Source organism: Neolamprologus multifasciatus, chromosome 8 (assembly GCF_963576455.1).
Source record: "Neolamprologus multifasciatus chromosome 8, fNeoMul1.2, whole genome shotgun sequence".
NCBI lineage: Eukaryota > Metazoa > Chordata > Actinopteri > Cichliformes > Cichlidae > Neolamprologus > Neolamprologus multifasciatus.
In genome coordinates, this window is record NC_140446.1 from 6,364,885 (window position 1) to 6,386,088 (window position 21,204).

Sequence of the window (21,204 nt, forward strand, 5' to 3'; positions counted from 1 at the left end):
TTTTCCTTTTCAAATGAAAGTTGATGTCTGCAGTTCCTGTCACACACTTCCAATAAATTTGTTATCATCGCTCTCTGGTTGCTCCGCTCTGATACTGTGCCAACCTGGCTGGTGTGAGCCAACACCGTTGTCACTTTTATCACAATATTTCTGTCTACAGTGGAGCTGAAGAATGTATTTGGTTATTTATTTGTCTTTTCAGACCTTACAGAAAACGGGGTTTCCTGTAAGGTCTCGTGGATCAACAAAAAGAAAATCAATTTGAAGACAGCTATTCAGGGCTTTTGGTCTCATTAATACATTTTGTATAACAACTAAATGGTTGGTCAGTAAAAATAATAATAATTAGTCAGACAACAGACATGCAATTAAAAATAATTACGTGTAACATTTACCTTGCTACAAAATAACTTTGCAAGTTTTATTGTGTATAACTTCCACTTAGTTTGCCATCTAGTTTGTAGGACTTCAATCTAGTAGGATTGTAACAACATGAGCGCAACCATAAAGGCTTCAAACTCAAAAACTTTGTTTACCCCAAAGCTCATGTTTTAAATTGCCATGTGAGTGGCGACCTGCTCAGCTTTTTGCTAAGTGCCATTCGAGTGCAACTTTATTTATCCGTGAAAGAGATATGCAAAGAATGCTTCTGTCGCTCTTTTTCCACAACGCGCCACTTCACACTCATACAGTTACACACATTCCAACATGAGAGCTGCCCCCTGACGCCGAGGGACGAGAGCGAGAGTTAGTCATACATATCACCAGCTAGCTTTTGTGTAGAAGCTAATTTTATAGACACACTTTTAAAACTCAAACAGTATTCTGCTAACTCCACAGGGCATTAAGATTAACACCCTCCCACGTGTGTGTTTAACCAGGTTACATATTACGTGACCCCACTTTAACTACTGTTAAACTACTGCTTGGCTACAGTAAGACAGAAAATGCTGCATAGAGTAGATCACATATCAGCAGGTTACTGAAGACATAACAGTGTTTAAGCTGCCTTTCTACCTCACTAAATGCAGCTGAATGAAAGCGACATTAATAATGAATTAAAGCACCAATCTTCACCATTCTTGTTGTTTTTAGCTTCCTTTTTTGCCCTTTTGTTTTCTTTTTTCCACAAACAATACAGAGCATGCGCCACTATCCAAGGTCAGGTACTTCCATTCATATCAGTCTGTAACATGAAATTGTATCCACTGGAAATCGTATCTACACACTTATAAAAACACAATAAAGAGGACTTTATATATGTGCAATCACAGTTAGGTAGTTAGGATTGCAACAAGACACACACACACACACACACACACACATCCATTCACACACACGCACTGCAGCAGAGTGGTGCAGCAGAGTTATCACTGCGACCTATCCCATCAACAGCCCCCCAGTCTACAATCTCCCATCACCATCATTCGACAGTGTCTCATGTCTGGACGGGTAACTGCAACAACACCACTAAATCCCACCAGCTACACAATCTTTAGTCCTGTTAGCATTACAGCAGCATATCAGCAGACAGGAGGCTAACTCTGTGAGCTCAGTGACTTTTACAGTAAAGTACAGTAAAGACTTACTTCTGCCAAATATTCTGCTGCCTCCTCCACTGCCATGTTTCTCAGCCCGCAGCTGAAAGTGTGAAACCTGAGCAGTCAATTATAGCAGCTAAGCCCTAGCCTGGAAGCTAGGGAGAGAGGGATGGGGGCAAGAGAGGAGAGGGAGTAGGAGGAGGGACTGTCGGTGTTTGAGAGGGAGGGAGGGAGAGAACGACAGAGAGTGAAAGGCTGTGAGTGAAAGAGAGAGAGAGGGGGGGGCATTATGTCACAGCTAAAAATACCTGGCTTGCGGTGAGAAAGTCCAGAGCATGGAGGAGGACGAGAGGGAGGGACGGGGGAGGCAGGAGACTTCCGGCGTTAATCTTAGACCAGGTGGCGGCACAGGATCGGAGGACAGAGGCTCTGAGTGTGCACGCCAGTGTGCTAAGAGTTTTCTATTTTCAAGTTTTGATTTTTATTGTTCTCCCCGTGTTTGCGTGGGTTCCCTCCGGGTACTCCGGCTTCCTCCCACCGTCCAAAGACATGCAGTTTGTGGGGATAGGTTAATTGGATAATCCAAATTGTCACTAGGTGTGAATGTGCAAATGAATGTGAGTGTGAATGGTTGTCTGTCCCTGTGTGTTGGCCCTGCGACAGACTGGCGACCTGTCAAGGGTGTACCCCGCCTCTCGCCCTATGACAGCTGGGATAGGCTCCAGCGCCCCCCGCGACCCTGAAAAAGGATAAGCGGAAGCGAATGGATGGATGGATGGATTTTTATTGAGGTTAAAAATGTTTGTCTAGTTTCCCAAATGGACTAACTTGTTTCAGTTTAGTTTTTATTGTTTAAAGAAAGGTTTGTTTTATTACAATTACTTCTAACTAGTTTCACAGTAATTCAAAATTTAAGATCCACAAAAGAGCTCACAATAAAAAAACTAGACTCACGCTCATGAATCCTAGTCTCGATAAACATGTGCACATCAGACTGGCTGTAAAACCTGAACAAATACAGAGACTAACACTCAAGACTTTTTATAAAGAGATTCTTTCTGAAGTCCTTAATTTTTTATCTATTTTTTTTAGATACATAATAATGCCAACAGCTACTTGCTAAAAGCAAAGTTTTAAAAAATACCATCTAGTTCTTTTCACTTCTTTATATTTAAGAGGAATTTAAAATGTAATAAGTTTTTAAGAATTTAGTTCCCAACCTTTTTGGCCTGAGGCTCACACAAAGCTATCATCTAATTTTGCCCCCTCCGACAAATTGGCAAAGTTCAAGTGAAGCTATCCTGCTTTCTCCTTAATTTCTGTCAAAAACTATTATGATGGCAGATTCTGCTTTTAAACACAGCGAATATATGAAATACTGACATAAATATTGTCTCACAGCAAGAAGGGCCTGAGTTCAATTTCACCATCATGCCAGGGCCTTTCTTTGTGGAGTTTGCATGTTCTCCCTGTGTCTGCGTGGGTTCTCTCCAGGTACTCCAGCTTCCTCCCACAGTCCAAAGACATGCAGTTAGTGGGGTTTGGTTAATTCATGATTTAAAATTGCCCATAGGTATGAATGTGAGTGCGAGTGGTGGTCCGTCTCCATGTGTTGAGCCCTACGACAAACCCCGCCTCTCATCAATACTGGGTATACCCCGCCTCTCGCCCTAAGACAGCTGGGAAAGGCTCCAGCATCCCCGCAACCTTGTATTAGATAAGCGGAAAAGAATGGGTTGACTACAAATAATTCGTGTGAGCCAAAAAATCAGACTTCAGACATTTTTTTTCTGCTTTTGGCTCTATATCATGTCACTGAGCAGACATCCTCATAGGGTCATGTAGGCACACAGCTCTAGCTCACAGTACAGACACTCACCCTGTTTTAAGCCATTCGCAGTAAATTGTAAGAAAGTTGGCTAAATGGAAACTTGGTTCAGATGGAGGTTGAAATGAGCAGTGTTGGGAAGGTTACTTTTAAAATGTATTCCATTACAGATTACAGAATACATGCCCCAAAATGTATTCTGTAACGTATTCCGTTATGTTACTCAATGAGAGTAACGTATTCTGAATACTTTGGATTACTTAATATATTATCATGCTGTTTACAACTATGTGAATGTACTATTGCTGTGATTTATTTTTATGTTTGATATGTTTATTGATTAGCATTCAAATATCTCAGTGAAGACAGAACAAAGATTTACCACAAAGCAAGAAAGCATGAGACAAGGCTAATCAAAAGGTATTGGCTGAAGCATTTGCTTATTACGCCAACCCTTTTAACAAAAGATCTTTTAGCATGCAGCTCCTGTACACGGGGCTCGAAGCAAATAATAAAATTCAATTCAATTCAATTTCATTTATATAGCGCCAAATCACAACAAATGTCGCCTCAAGGCGCTTCATAGATACAGAGAGACTGTTACTGAGAGAGACTGAGACTGTTACTGAAGGTCCGCGGCTCCGAACTGTAGTAAAGGGACCTCTGGCTAATACGGTGGGTTCTGTGTCGGGCTTGTAGCCGAAAACTAGCTTTACTTTGTTGTCATGGTCAACTTTGCTAGCGAGAGACAGAGAGAGGCGTTGAAAGGCTGCTCCAACGGAACTTATTGTTTTTGGAGGAAAACACGAACACGGTGTACAGTCGAGTCTTAATAGCTTACTTACAACTGGGCTCGTCAGGCACTCTTCTTGGCTGCAGTGGTTATTATTATATTTACAAGCTTCCAGCTCCCGTTTTTGCTCGATGACAGCTCGTACTTTTCCTTTTTCTCCCTCCCTCGCTCACAGACACATAACGAGTAGGCCTATGGCAGTCCATTCTCCCTGCAGCACGGACTACGCTGCCTATGAGGCTACATTCTTTAGAGCTATGCCTGTAGCATTCTGCCTGTTAGCTTAGCACAACAACAAAAAGGCCTCTCTCACCCAGGAAACACACACAGAGAGAGAGAGCGTCACCCTGTAATCATGGCAACCGTAACGCTGCCGCCTGGAACAACAGAACGTAGCTGTCAAACAAAACCCAAACAGTCCTGACCCGCGACAATATGAAACAGGGAAGTACCGCCGTGTAATCCATTTATTTCAACAAAGTAACTGTATTCTAAATACCACCTTTTTAAACGGTAACTGTAACGGAATACAGTTACTCATATTTTGTATTTTAAATACGTAACGGCGGTACATGTATTCCGTTACTCCCCAACACTGGAAATGAGGCCACGCGCAAAGCAATTTATAATAAAATTAAGGGTTATTTTAAACTGTAATCACTTCAAAGATACACTAGTAGAGTTCAAAAATAAAATTATGGAGTTGGAAACTAACATAGAAGGTCCTTCTTAAAGTCTGAGTTAACAGTTTTACTAGAAACACATTTTCCTTTTAAACCCATGAACCCTCACAGTTCTCTGATCATTTGGAAGCATGTAAGCCCTTGGTTTGCAATCACTGGTCTGTCTAAGCATATCTAACCTTATATAACTATAAAAACAGTGCGACCTTAACAGCTACAACAGCCATATAGGGCAGGCATATAGCTCAGTAGGTAGAGTAGTCGCCCCATGATCGGAAGGTCGGGGGTTCGAATCCACTGAACGGCTACCCTGAGGTACCCCTGAGCAAGGTACCGTCCCTACACACTTCTCCCCAGGCGCCTGCTTAATGGCTGCCCACTGCTTCACTGAGTGAATGGGTGAAATGCAGAGAAAAACAAGTTATTTCCCCACAGGGATCAATAAAGTATACATTATTATTATTATATGCTGCTTGCCCACTGGTGCACCATATTATGATACTTTAACTGAGGTAGGTGTACATATTTCTTACAATAAATGCAGGATGGAATAAGAGTGCAATAATCTCTCCACCTGTGAAAATTCCTGTCTGACTCTAAAAAGGTGTGTGGGTTGAGCGGTTAACACAATCCATTGCGCCTAAAATAAACTGCAGCAAAAAACTTGGCAGTCAAGTATCAGCGTTTTATCTACTCACACAACAAAAGTGTCAGAGTAAAAACCACCAACACACACATGCGCAAAATATTTACCTCGACCTTCCTTCTTCATCAATACAGTGAGATTCACACATACACAAGTACACACAAGCAGAGACTTCGAGGGTCAAAGTCCAGCAGGTAGATTAGGGAGATATTAAAGAGACAGACAACATTGGTTAACGTCATAGAGGAATTTGTCAGGGAGACTGAGAATATCAGTAAACAAGACAAAATCCATTTAGAAGCAGGCATGTCAAGACAATAAAGCTTGAGACAGTTGTGTTAGCAGTCAGTTTTGAGCTAGCTTGATAGTTGGGTAAGCAGCATTAGTGTCTTGGAAACATCAAATAAAGTGTCTTTGAATGTCAGAGTTGCTCTGCTTATAGCAGTTTATAATAAATTAGTCCAAATGTGTAGATACAGTGATGCCATCCATAACAGCAGTTATAAGCGTTTTATGTCCTGACTTCAGTAGTGGCAGGGCAACAGCTGGCCAACACTTTTTGCTTGTATGCCGGTAAAACTTTATTTTCTGAATAACACAGTGGAAATAAATTTGATGTGTGGAGAGTGGAGCAAAACTGATAAAACTACAAAAATGTATGTTTGGTAAGTTTTAGACAAAAAGACAATTTTCCACTTTACTGAATTATTGCTTTTTTAAATTTGGGGGATTGATATCGTCATTGTTCAGGTCATGGTCCAAATAAACTATGGTTACCTTTTTATTATAACTCCTGATTATTTATCTTGCCTATTTCATATCACCTCTTTTATGATGAAAGGGCACATTGCAATTGTTACATCCCCCAGAAGGATGTCTCTTCTCCCTACTAACCCTTTGTTTTGTCCAGGCTCCACCTCCTCTGTCCTGATTGGATGCTGCGCAGAGTCCGGCTAATTGGTAATCAGCAGAGCACTATTTAAGGCCTGTGGAGCTGTGCTTCTGTGCCCTCTGGCCATTTTGGTTGCCATACCTGTGCAGGCTTGCATGCCTTTGTATCCTGTATGAGCATTGTTGTTTTCATGTTCAGACTGCTTGTAGGGGAGAGCTGCCTTTTGCTTTGACACCCAGTTTTCTCCTGTTTATGTGTTGTTAGGTAGGTTATGGTTATAGGTTGTATATTTTGTTTCTTTGGAGTTAGGTAAGTTTCTTTTATTTCTACATCAGGGATGTTTTGTTTGTTATGATGGCCTTGGCTCTCCCTGACGTTACACCTCAGTCTGGACCCAAATCCCATCACCAGTGTTAAATAAACCTACTAAAATTACCATCTTGGCTCCTCCTTCTCTATCCACCTTTACGTTCGTCCCTCCAACCCCCTAGACTAGCCAGGGGACGTAACAGCAATCACAAAAAGGCAAAATGTTATGACTAACATAGCCTTATCTGACACAGTGAGTTGACAAATATTGTAGCAAATGAACAGAGTGAAGCCAAAGGCCCACATATTCAATCAAACCTAAAACAACAGTGAAAATAAGTTTTGTAAAGGAATTTCCAAAATCAGTAGATATTTTAAAATAAGATAATCACAAACAAAAGACAAGGGATTTTGGAAACACTACAATAGATACAATGTATTTGCTGTACTAACACAAACGGCAAGAGAGGGAGGTAAAAAATACTGAGAATAAATAAACACTATGTTACTGCATGTGGGAGAACACGGGGGAAACACTGGGTGATGAAACAGTCAGAGTTGCTCAAATATAAAAGAAGCTGCTTACTCTGGAAACACATTAGGTTCAGCACTTAACTGGTAAGGTAGTATCTGACCCCAGTGCAAGTTTGGCTCCTATAATCAACTTTATAGAATCTGTTAAAAGCTAAAACTGTCTCTTCTTTCTTTTCAGGACATCTGCAGTGGCTTCTCTTTGGTAACCACTTCAAGCTGGTAAAAGAATGATGGTATGTAACATATGATGCTGCCTAAACAATCTCATTTTAGAAAAACCACATGCATCACAAACGATACTTTAATGTTACAGTTTCTTACAACTTCACAGACACAATATTTAAAATAATTTATTTGCAACCCCATTCTCCTTCTATGGCTGTTTTTTTCTTCAATTGCAATTTAGTGTGTGCCTGCCTGATATTAGCCACACTTTTCTTTAGCCTTAGCCTCTTACAAGTGCCCTGTGCATGTTAGAATTAACCCGGAGGCTCTAATCATAAATAAAATCTATCTGAGACACAACCATTGAGCGCATTTTTGGAGGATCATAGCCATTTTAAAACTGTGTCAAACAGCCTTGCAGTGCATATTTACTCCAGCAAGATCATTAAATTGCATCACTGCCACCTTCTCCAATAAAATTAGAGACGGCAAAGTAGAGAAGTAGAGCCAAGTCTACTGCAGGAGCAGAGCACTCATTAACTGAGGATCTAGAGATAGAGAGAGGACAGATCTCTTCAGCACCACCTGAGAGCCAAGCAATCAAATATAGAGATAACAGAGCTTGACTCGTGACTAACAGATTATAGGACTAATCCCAGCAACCATCATTTCTCCTGGTAAAGTCTCTGTGTACTTCACACCAAATCTTCAACTAATATGATGTCAAACAAGTCCACACAACAAATATATCTTGAGTGCAGTTTGAGGGTTAATACTATAAAAATCATTTCATCTTTAAACTAGCTCCAGAAAAACCTTGCAGTACCATAATAGCCATGAGAAGTTCAAGTAAATTAATAATATCTATCTAAAAAGCGCTTGCCTCCTTGTGTTATGAAAATGTTAAAAACTTAAGGTATCATCTGAAATGTGCACGATCCTGTTACAAACCTTAACTTTGACAGACATTATTTTTTCTTTGCTGTAGATCAGACTTGTGTTTGCAGTGCTGCTGCCTGCAGCAGCTTATCAATCCCCTCTGCCCGCAGACTGTAGTGACATCTACAGAGGTGGTGCAGGCGTGGATGGAGTGTACACCATCTATCCAGCCGGCTCCACCTCTCCTGTGCAGGTTTACTGTGACATGAGCAAAGACGACATCGACAACTCAGCAGAAAAATGGACGGTGAGGATTGCTCAGCCCTCTTTTTCCAAACTAATCCACCTCTTCTGATTTTGATCTTGAAATAAGAGATAAAGAGATCTGGCCAGAACTTGCCTATTTTAACTTTATGAACTGCTTCACACATCTTAGCTCAAAAATTCATGTTTAACACAGTCAGAATTTTGTATTAAAGATCTCTTTATGCACATGGGTGACTGGTTTTATTCGAGGATCATCTCTATACACAGATATATTTAAATCTAAAGGTAAGGGAGAAGCACCAGAAGACCTTTTAGCTTTAGTTACCCTGTGTGCAGTTAGCAAAGCTAAAAGGAGTCCCTTTGCTGGGGGGTCTATAATTTGCCTTTTACTGACAGTTTGTGTGAAACTTCTGTTAAATCCAGGTGATTCAGAGGAGACAAGATGGCACAGTGAACTTCTTCAAGAAGTGGGAGCACTACAAAACTGGATTTGGGAGCGCTGCTGGAGAGTACTGGCTGGGTAAAATTCATCGTTCTTTTTTGGATTAAATTTGCCTTTACTTCTGATTGATCGTATTTTGAGTAGTCAATAAACCTTACTGCTATTAAATTCTTTTATTGTACATTTTCTCCTTTCTTAACAACAATAACATCGGCTCAAACTCATCAAATTTGTCTAAAACAGTTTATTTCAGATGATCACAGTTGCTCACTGTTTTATCTTCCCAGGCCTGGAGACAATGCATCTGCTAACCCAACGCAAGAACTATGAGCTGAAGGTCGACATGGAAGATTTTGAAGGCCAGAAGGTCTTTGCCCATTACTCCTCCTTCTCTGTTGGCCCAGAGTCAGATGGATATAAGTTAAACCTGGGAAGTTTCATCAAAGGGGCAGCAGGTGGGACTTTTTGTTCTCTCTTTTATAAGAACGTTTTTTTTTTTAACTTTATCTACTCATAATCTATCAACAAAGTTAGGATTTTTCAGTAGTTGAAACAAAATTTGTGTTTTCTGCTTTGTTTTGTTTTTCCAGGAGACTCTCTAAGTATTCACAATGGAATGAAATTCACTACCATTGACAATGATCAAGATACACATCCTTCGAACTGTGCCATGGTGTGCTATGGAGGATTCTGGTACAGCGCGTGCTATGCTGCCAACCCCAATGCCATCTACATGTGGGGACCTTCAACCCGTTTAACTGGCGTGCACTGGAGAACTTTTAAAGGGCTTGAATACTCCCTAAAAACCATAGTAATGAAAATTAGACCAGGTGCTACATAAAAACCAACCAAAACACAACAACCTGGAGAACTAGCAATGTGACTAGATTTGAAATATTTTACAATTTTGTAAAATTGTGAAACTTTTGCATTTATTAACATAGTCCCTGTATCCACATTAGTTTATGATATTTTCAAGAACATTAGGACTATGTCTTCATATCTTACTTACTTTAGTACATATGCTTGTTATGATATGAAGCAAAAATGTTCAATGTCTAACCAACCATGATAGAGAATCCTTTGAAAAATCTCTCCTATGCATTGAGTCCAAATGTTATTTACTTTGCAAGTTTAAAGACCCTCACTTCTAATACAATTATGGACAGATAAGAAATCTCTCCATAAAGTTTTACAAACAGAAAAATAAACAAACAAAATAACAACGGAAATATTTTTTTGACCAAAAAGCGCTGATAACACTGGATGACATGTTCCTTCATGACCACCTATTTAGATTCAGCGCACCACCAGAGATACGGACAAAAAGCACAACATTATGTATTCATACGCAACAAAAAACAGTCCCAGGCTCTAAATTAAGTCTAATTTGAAAATCTTGTATATCTATGATATGAAACCACATTTTCATTTGTTAATGAAATGTTGATCACAAGTCACCGTCAGACCTGGCCGTGCTCGTCACAACTGGCTTTTTGCATGCAAGATGGCAACAGCAGAAACACTCATGTCAAGGCTTCAAAATGGCACATCAGAAACCAGTGGATGACGTCATGGTAAAAGCTACATCCATCTTTTATAGCTCTAACTGTCTACAGCTGCAGCCTAAAGCCTGACTTGACTTGAAGACGTTCACATTGCACAGATGCTTTAAAAGTGAGCTAAATGCATATCTGCTAGATGTTAATTTGGGTGATATTAGTGAACCTGTTTGGATTTACACCATGCTTTGTGTAATTATTGAGTCCTGCTTTGACTGGTTACATGTAGTTTTTCTTTTTAATTCTATTATCGTATGCTATTTAAACACATTTTGCTTGGCTGTTTAATCATATTAAAAACACAAAAGTACATTTGTAACCTATTTAATGTTTTTGTTTGTTTGTTTGTTAAGATAAGATAAACTTTATTAGTCCCACATGTGGAAAATTTGTTTATTTCTGGTGTGAAGAGTTGTCAAGAAAATATCAGCCTCTACTTAAATAGAGGCTAATTAGAGGTCCAGAGGTGTCCTCATTTATCTTATACTGTGCCCTCCACTGTCTGAAACAAGCTCTTAATTACTCCTCTTCCAATTGGCTGCCCTTCATAGACAGGAAGCTTAAATAGCAGGTGGGTGGGGCTTCTGTGCTTTCAGTGAAAACTACGTGTCTGAGATGACAATATTAAGGATTAGCTCTCATCTTTAACAACACACACACAACTAAACTTAGAAAAACAGCTTTGGCTCACTGGTATAACTTATAAATGCTAACCTTGTTAGTTGAAGTCATTCCCTTATTTAAATGCTTATTAAACACATTTAATAAATGCTTAATAAAAACATTTTTCTTCAGCCTAAAGCTGTTTCCAGTGTTGAAGATTTGCTAAAATGTCGCAGAACCTGACAAACCCTGAAGATATTTTTAATTTGCAGCACTATAGCATCCAGAATAGTGGCCAATCATCCCAACTGAGTCACTCAAACACATTTTATGTGTATGAACTAGGAATAAAAAAGAGAGGAATATATTTCTGTTGTCACCACAGGTATGTTGCGCCTTTCACAGAAGGCTCCACAGAATCAGAGTTAACCATGACGCACTCCCCCACACACGCAGAGTTTAATGATCTGTATTTGGTATTTTATGGCTTCTGTGAAGGGAGGCAAAAAGAATTTGAGAAGGATGGGTTGCCATGGCAACTGAGGTTCCTAAATTTCACAAGTTTAATGTTGTGGGCCAGTTGGGGCCTTTTTGATGCTAAAACTATAAGAACTGACAATGAAAGTAACCCACATGGCATGGATGTGGTGGGACTGGCACCAGTAAAATATGTCTACAATGGTGTACAGATGTTACACACACATAGTGATGGTTGGTAAAGCAACAGACAGCTATATCAGCAGAGGCAGGTTTTAAACCTCAAAATGTTTTGGTACCGATCTATAGAGATCACAAGCACAGACTAAGAAAGAAATTGCACTGACTGTCTGGTCGGATTCCTATTCATGTTAAATATTCTATATTTTGTCTTGTTTTTTACTCTTCAACCATGTGTCTTACACATTAGTTAAGAACTTAAACCAAAGACATCACTACACAGCTGTGATGCTACTCAGCTACGAGTCAGTTTTCAGAATATTGTAAATTATAGAGAAGGAGACGCTCTACTAGTGAAAATGTAGAGCATCTTCTTCTGCACTATATATCTTTGCTGAATGGGCTTCAGTCACACTAGAGCACAAAATAGGATCCCAGCTAGAAAATAAAATTGTGGCGATTTTGTGTTGATTTTTTGCATTCAGTGACCGATTGCAAGCAGTTGTAGCAAACAACTAGAGACCCCGAGGTTGAGCAATCCTCCCATTAACCTCTGGGTGAGGCGAGGCATGCAAGGTGAACCCAAGGTGACTGTGCAGGTTGTCTGGCAGGAGGCAACCAGTCTCCAAACAGTGTACTCAGACTTGCTGTAGAGTTTGTGATATTCAATTTAGAACCATTCAAGAAAAAACAAATATTAAGAAGCTGAACCCAGAAGCCAAACTTGTTACAACCCTGTTGGAATTTAAAATATATAACTTGTAACTATAAGAATAACATTACAATTTTATGCACTTGCAAAAAAGACTGCTTTTAAGTGTAAGTGTTAAGTATTTTTAACTAAACCATTACAGTGTGCACAGTCTCACAAATACAAAGCTCATTTTTCAGGTCCTCTATCAGTCCCTAGTGGCCTTTCAGTAATACTACATCAACTGCAGCAAGAGAGAAAAAACATTTTTGTAAAAAATGTAAAAAAAAAAAGAAAAAGAAAATCCAGTTCTGAGTGTAAAACATGTAAACAATGAGAAGGTCCTATCTCAGTTTGTTGTAATGTGTTTTTATTACTTTATGCAAAAGTAATTTTTAATAAAGTCTTGATTGCATAAGAATGCAACACAAAACTGTGTTTCTTTGATAAACAGTCTCATCCATTATTGTGTATATTATAAAATCTGCGCAGAATAAGCAGATGAAAGCACCTGTGTGTTTCTGGGCATGTCTGTTGTCTTGCCTCTGACTGGCTTCTGAGTGCAGCAATCTGATTGGCTGCTTGGCTACTGCAGTCTCTGTATTCTCACAGCACTTGAGATACAGATGGAGGAGGATAAAAACACAGCAACTCTTGAACTCCCCTTTTCTGTCATTTCTTTTCACATTTCACGGCAGCTCATCGTGACAGACTCCACATCTGTTCTTCTTCTGAAGCACATTCCCATGACTGAATGACAAATTGGCTATATTTTTAGTGTCTTTTTAAGAAGTTAAAACGCCGGCTGAAACCACATGTACCATACATCAGGAAGCCCTATGCCTCATTAGGTCTCCTTACAGTTGGCTGGCAAACCCGTCCCCCGCTCCTCTCACTGGATGGCAGCAGATGACGTTGCTCTGCTGCTGGATTACATGGGCAGCGCTCATGTAAGGCTCCCTGCACGTCTATATGGGTGCGTAAGATCACTGAGAAGCAGACAGACTGACTGACTGCTCAGAAGAAAGGACAAACAAGAAACGAGATAGAAACACCTTCAGACAGAAGTCAGTCGTGTTTTCTTAGCCTTCCCCAAAACACCCTTAAAGCAGAGTTAATTTCAATATGGTTTACTTGACAGCAAGCAAACACAATAAGGTCCAAAATGAAGAAAAGAGAGGATTGGATTAGGTACTGTACCACTGCTCGCTGCTAATCTTCCCTGACAGAGACAGAGCACTGGTCATGAATAAATTAACATCTGCCCGGGACCAACAGCATGCATAGCACGTAATGCATCAGCAGGGATGAGCAGTAAGTGTGTTGTGCAAGTCAACAATCACACTGTCTGTACATGCACACACAAAATCCTGTTTGCAACATCAATTTTCCCTCATTATACAAATAGCTTTACTGATATTGGATTTTTGGGATATATTGATATTAGAGTTTAACAAGGCTAAGAGGTTAGATCCATCTTGGCAGTGGCTGCGCTCGGATCCACAAGTTCTAAAAGCCAACATCAGCATATTAGAAAAGCATGTTTAGCATGTTTACCATGGCAGGCTGTGCCTGACGTCGGACTTCACTAACTACATACATCTTATTGTCCTGTACATTATGGGGTACACTCAAAGTATCACACATCACTAACCAGAGTCAACAAATTTTCAGATTCTGAGTCCCTCTGTCCAATGGATGCAGATATATAACTGGATAAGTCATAACCCTCCTGCAGGCAACACAAGTAACAATAAATCATAATAATTCAGAGGAAAACAAAAATCTGTCAGCAGGATTCATCCAGGGGCGGCTCTACAGGGGTGGCACCGGCATGTCACACCCTAGTGCCACCCTAGTTTTGCATATAACAGTGTTGCCTATTAAAATAAGATAGCATTAACAGTTTGAGCCTAGCTACAATTAACACTGAATATAAATTCTAGAACTGAATATATTGTATATTGTTCCCCCCCAGGAAAAATCTGACACTGCAGATTTGTGGCATTTTGTGGAAATTTAAACATTAAGCATTCTGGATTTTATACTTTGTGGACTACATACTTATTTATTATATAGGCTATACAGAAGTAACGCTTTACTGTAATCTGATTACCTTTTTCATGTAACGAGTAAAGTAAGGGATTACTATTGCAAAAACGGTAATTAGATTATCGTTACTTTCCCGTAGGAACGCTGCGTTACTGCGTTACTAAAACCGTGATTTTTTGCGAGAATGTCTCATGCCAGTGAAGGAAGCGAGTGCGACATTCGTGACAACAGCTGTGCGCAGATCAACAATGGATCATATATCGAGTGCAGAGAGAGTATGAGCGTGCAGCGTTTAAAGCGTGGAAGTACTGACCTTACTTTGAGTTTGATTCCATAAAAAGTAACAAAAACATTAGTGTCCGTTGTGCGTGGGAAGAAAACTTCTTTTTAAAGCGAAAAAAACCCTAAACTTCCAAGCTAGCACCGAGTGCGCAACAACGTAATGGGAAATTCACAGAGAAGCTGCCGTATCCTTCCACTGACCGCTGCGGCACACCTGCACCAGGGTAAACCTCCGCCTGCCGACTCCTGCTTTACAGGTGAAAATAGAGCAACAGGACCGCTAGTCTTTGACTTTATTTATTTTCTGCTGTGTTTTACTTGCATCTATTTGAAAGAGTGAGTGTAAACACAAAAAAATATTTTATTTTATATGCTGGAATGTGCAGAAAATAGGTTTAAATATTAAACAAATTTCTTCCAGTCAGAGAATGTTGCATATAATAAAATTTTTGCTTGATGCATAAAGTTAAAAGATTAAAACTAACAAAACAAGTTTTAAAAAGAGACTTTTCCATCTGATTACATTTTGTATGATGGATTATGTAGAAAAAGTAGAATTGGGCTGAAAGATCTATCGCTTTATCACCTATTCAGGTTGTAAATCGTGTTTTTAAAAAGTAACTAAGTAATTAATTACTTTTGAAAATAAGTAATCAGTAAAATAACGGGATTACTTTTTTGGGGAAGTAATCGGTAATTAGTTACTGATTACTTTTTTCAAGTAACTTGACCAACACTGCTATACAGTGCATGTAATCAAAATTTGCATGTTTTATGTAACTGAATTGTTTAATTATCTGGGGCAAAGAAACAGATTAAGTTATAGACTATATTTATATGAAACATGTGTATACTTATTGCATTTGAAGTATTTAAAACAGATGTAACATCTGCATATGTATTAAAAAATTTCTTTGATTTTGACACCCCATTTGATTTCCATGCCACCCTAAGAAGAAGATTTCTCTAGATCCGCCCATGGATTCATCATCTATGTTCGTTAAATGTAATTTTAAAATTTCATGGCAATGCATCCAGAAGAATTGGTGATCACAGACAAAGCGATTAAAAAAACGTAAAATAAACCACCGTGTTTCACAGGATTCCTCACATATGGTTTTTAAAACCTATAACAAGCTATAACAAAACTATAACAGCTCGTGGCTGTCTTTGGCAATGCAATTTTTTCCAACTAAAGAAATAAGAAAAGTTATACAGATGACCTGTCATGAGCTAATATGGGTTGATAAAATTAGCCTGATTTGTCAAAAATGTATGGAATTTATTTCTTCCAGCTTTTGATGTTTTATTGAAATAATTAAGCTGTACTACTGCTGTAGACGTACGTCCCAGATGATGAACTGCAATCTATTTGGAAAATACAAATAATAAAGCATTTTTTCCCACTATTTTCAGTAAAGATATTAATTGACCTGAAACAATTTAACCTTGTTAATGAATCACTGAACAGAAAATCTGTGAGCTACACTCTAATAATTATACCATTTATCAAATACAACTTAACTGGTTTTCAGGTTTTTAACTGTTAAGATTTATTGTTTTTCTCTTTTAATTTTACTAATTTATCTGCATGATAATGATCACAATATTTGGATTCTGGGGAGATGTCCAAAAAATTCTTATATGGACTTAAGCAACACTTTTCTTGTATTATTATCTAAAGTTTGACTGATAAAGAGTAAGCATTAAAAAACAAATCAATTTTGAGGTATTTTAGATTAAATTTGTATTACAAGCTTTTTATTTATCAGCTTGATTCTCAACAATAAAAGACTTCAGTAAACAGAGACTAGCACTATGTGAGCAGTGAGCTTAGCTTTACAGCTCACAGAGCACAAAGCTAATTAAGAAATTGCTCAGTAAATCAATAGGGCGCTTAAGATGAATGTTCAACATCAGCACTGCTTTTTCCTCTCTTTGCTGAGTCTCGAGCCAAGTGACGATCATCATTCACAGACAGCGAGCTGTGGTTCCCATTTTAATGTCCTACACTTTTTTAATTAAGCGTCCTTTGTCAGCCACGGATGGCTGACGTAAAACAAGAACTTATGGGTACAACAAGCTCATGACATGCTGCAGCTATCATAATAAACTGAAATATGGGCGATATATATATCGGAGAGTTGGCAGTTCGTCTTGTAACCGGAAGGTTGCCGGTTCGAGCCCCGGCTCGGACAGTCTCGCTCGTTGTGTCCTTGGGCAAGACACTTCACCTGCTGCCTACTGGTGATGGCCAGAGGGGCCGATGGCGCGATATGGCAGCTTCACTTCTGTCAGTTTGCCCCAGGGCAGCTGTGGCTACAACTGTAGCTTGCCTCCACCAGTGTGTGAATGTGAGAGTGAATGAATAGTGGAATTGTAAAGCGCTTTGAGGGCCCCGAAAAGCGCTGTATAATTGCAATCCATTATTATTATTATTATTATTATACCACTGAAAGGAAAAATATAACAGTAATAAAAAGTCTAATGTTATCCATAGCCTATCCATCCATGTCCCCAATCTGTAGATATTCACAGGCTTAATATCTGAAGAACTCCTTTTTTTAATCTATAATCATTTCACTTTGTTACAACTTCACTTTGTGTTAATTTGCTACAAAATCCGAAAAGAAAATCTCAAGAATCTTTTTTGGAAAGATTGATCAAATAAACATGAACGAGAGGTTCCTTAAATTTTAAGATATTCGTTCATACTCTGAGAACAATTCACCTCATATTAACTGGTTAGCGTGAACGGTCGGTGTGAACAGCTGCAATAAGAACAGGTGTGTCTGAAAATTATTTTTAGCGCATAAGTTATTCCCGCCTGACTTGCCTGAGTATGATCACAATTGTTTTTTTCTCTCTATCAAATTAACTGAATAAAAAGTTTCTCTACACCAATGATCCCATTGGAAATGATGAGTGCTAAAAGTCAGTCTGGTATATTTTGTGTTGGGTGTCCAGATGTTCGGATCTACAGTTTGAGGAGGAGGAGTGTCATACCACAGAGCAAGACGGATTGCCACTATTCACCTTCTGTCTATGTGCATATTGTGTAATACTGCTGCATTTTTCTGCATCTTCATATGTCCCTGAAGATGAATCACAGGAAAATAATTCACTCCTCAGTCGACGGATGTGGGCGTCAACCTCACATCACCTCCACTGCCACTGCGGTTGCTGCAGATTAGACAGTAAAGCTGCATTCAAAATTTCATGAAAATAAGAAGAAGCAGAGACTTCTCACCTCAGCCTCCGGGGACTAAACATCTTGTCTTCAGCTATTGTCTCACTGAACGCTCACTGACAGAAAGCAGACAATAACACTATGAAAAATTAGCCTAGTGAAAAAGGATTATGAAAAGCTCACTGCTGTTATGAAACACCCACGGGATTTTCTGATGTATGACTTCATGCTGAGAGATGAGATGCTGTTATAAAAGTTAACGCTCCATCAAATAATTCATCGGTCAAAAGTTTCCCCGAGTAAAATTCAATTCAATTTTATTTATATGGCACAACAACAGAGCCTCACAGCACTTAAAGACTAAAAGTGAAGTATTTCACCAACGAAGGCCAAACTGGTTACACTTTGATTTCCTGAACCATAAAAAGGCTTTTGGCTGATCATCTGGATTTCTAGCACATCAGTTTTGCTCAGCTGCCTGCAGTTTGATCAGTTCAACAGTTTCATCTGAGCAAACTTCACTCAGCTCGTTTTAATAAGACTGATACATTTGATGTTGTTGTGAATGTGAACTTACTGCTGATATTGTTTGCATCAATCCAACTGCATCTATATATATTTCTTTCTTTGTTTCCCCCCTCACGCTTTTCCATCACTGTAAAACTGCGCAATATTTTTCTGTTTTTGCAGTCAACGCATTCAAAGGTGGGTCATTCGGAAGACTATAATTAGACTATAATTTCGGTCTATTTAATGCAAAGTTACCTTCATACTATGAATTGTTTCCAAGCTAGAAAACCTTGAAGTACAGTATATAGAGGTGATTTAAATTTTGGCACTTTTTAAAGCTTCATTTACCAGCATTTTTTAAACCCTCACACCTTTTTTAAGTGCAAGTGTCCACATGAAATTTTCAGGGCTAAAAAACAAATTTAACCTCTGTCAAAAACTAGAACCTAATCAAATTTATAAACACTCCATGTATCACAATCTAAAGCTTTCTTTGAGAATCAATATTCTGTAATAAATCACAGTTTCAGTAGTTGGCTAATTTCGTGTCTATTATGTAGAGGAATGAAAATAAGCATTTTCTGATCATTTGCAAGGGGAAAGTGCATTTTGGGCAAATTTTAAAAGGCCATGTGACCATGTGAAGAAGGAGGTTGGTCAGAACAGGTCACGGCCTATGACTGGTATCCTTTTTACCGACATTCTGGTATCAAGCTGATCTTTTAGCTGTGATTCCTTCTGTGCTAAAATGATGTTAGACAATTCCAGGTTTTTTGCAGGTTTATGCATGTCGAATTATTATATTAACAAAAGACAAAACACATGTAAACAAGACAGGCTGAATACTCTTAAATGGAAGAAAATAAAATATTTTGCACTTGGTTGACAGAAGCTGTAAATCCATTTATCTAAAAACAGAAGATAAATTTCATCTGCTGTGTCAAGACTTCTTAAAGATACCAGGTCATGTTAATTGCAAGGTCAATATTTTGCATGAATTAAATCAAAGTTTAAATGTGTTTCCAGTGCCAGCGGCCTCTCCACATGAGAGCTGAAAGCTTCTCGCTACCAGATGCTGTCTAACTGAGACAAGACAAGCCTCCCCTTTGTTCTGCCGCACACACACACGAACGTAAACAATGCGTTCAGTGAACTGTCTGTGAGTGTACAAGCCTCTGTCAGTCTCACTGTTTCTGTCCAGTCTGATCCACACAGGTCTCCTGCCGCTCACCTTCAAAATGTCCGCCTTGCCCGGAGAATAGAGCGGAGGGCAGGAGACAGGAGTAGTTTTTTTTCCCTCTCAACCACAAACGCGCACAGACCCACATCCTGTCTGTGTCGTGACTCTCTGCTGGACCCATGCCACGCATCGACACCTCACCCACAGAGAGCATACACAGCCTTGAAACATCAAAGTATCCTGTGATTTCCTACCCATTTCAGATAATCTGGAAACTCCCTGATAAAAAATCTAGTTTTTGATATCTTTGCCACTGATTTCCACCATCTAACACCCTCTGTAATTCTTTTACAACATAACTGTATTACCAGCTCTTCAGCATCTATTCTGTCCAGGAATTGCAGGGCTGCACGGGGATGACACCTTTCTGGGAAGAGTGTGGTAAATATAATAAACAGTATCTTTTTTTTACCACTGAAACCAAGCTGAAACTGGTCCCTGAGGTTGGTGCCAAAACTGCAGTACCTACAGTGGCCACTTGAGGCCTCACATCCCCATAGACTGCCATGTTAAAATGCCCTCGTTTCAAGTGAAAATAAACTAGTACTAGCAATATTACTCTGGGCGTGGCAGCTTTGATTGACAGATAGATTTTGAATCTCTTGGTCAAGTTTTTAGTGTTGTTGATATTCTATTATTTGCATTTGATCAAGTAGCTTCTAAGAACAAATTGTGTCTCTGCAATGCAGGATATGCATGTATTGATAACCAAGCTAGTTAGCAGTTTGTAGCACCAAAAAAAAAAAACAAATAAAAAAAAACAAACAGAGACAGTCATGAAGTAAAAGTTGACAGGACTTAACAAACCCATGGCTGATGTAAATCTGACTATGTCCATCTTTTATATACAGTATATATATTTAGAGCTTAAATGTGAACCGTTGGGAATATTTAGAATAAGTGAACTTAACTATCTATAAACTCTTCTGCACTTGTGTTCAGATCTAGCAGCTTGGGACTGCAGTACATTAACTGCTCTTAACACACTTGAGTCCCTGACCAAACTGTCAAGGGTCAAGCCACATTGTGTCCAGCACATGTTGACAAGCAGAATGAGTGGAAAACCCCACTGACAACCCCAAACCACTATAGATAACATCGATATCTCAATCCAAACCTTCAAATAAATCACTTGCTTCTCTTCCAGACCTTTCCACCAGACTCTCCCGTCCTCCTCAGCTCTGTGTGCTATTTTAATGATTTTTTAGCTCATTCTTTTGGTTTTACAGACTATACAATGTAGTCACCGTTCTCTATAATAGACCTGTTAACCAATACCTGCCCCAGAAGCTTAGCATTCAAAGATCAAAATATCTCAAAACTATAGAGACAAAAAGTGGAAAAAGAAAAGCAGCTTCTGTTGTACACAGAGAAAAAAGTTTCTCCAACATTCTTAATATGAACTACAGGAATTGCAAAACACCTCTACAAAGATTCT

The 21,204-nt window shown here is 39.0% G+C and overlaps 2 protein-coding genes across 8 annotated transcripts in view; one reads left to right on the forward strand and one right to left on the reverse strand.

Annotated features, from left to right (window-relative positions):
• LOC146512338 (ankyrin-3-like) overlaps positions 1–21,204 on the reverse strand; it is a 144,897-nt gene that overhangs the window by 109,710 nt on the left and 13,983 nt on the right. The gene's annotated exons all lie outside the window — the stretch shown is intronic.
• Positions 7,321–12,796, forward strand: LOC146512339 (microfibril-associated glycoprotein 4-like). Its single transcript, XM_085170875.1, has 5 exons — positions 7,321–7,459; positions 8,380–8,577; positions 8,961–9,057; positions 9,267–9,434; positions 9,570–12,796. Exons 1-5 carry the CDS (start codon positions 7,454–7,456, stop codon positions 9,818–9,820), a joined length of 720 nt encoding a protein of 239 aa, XP_085027001.1. The 5' UTR covers positions 7,321–7,453; the 3' UTR covers positions 9,821–12,796.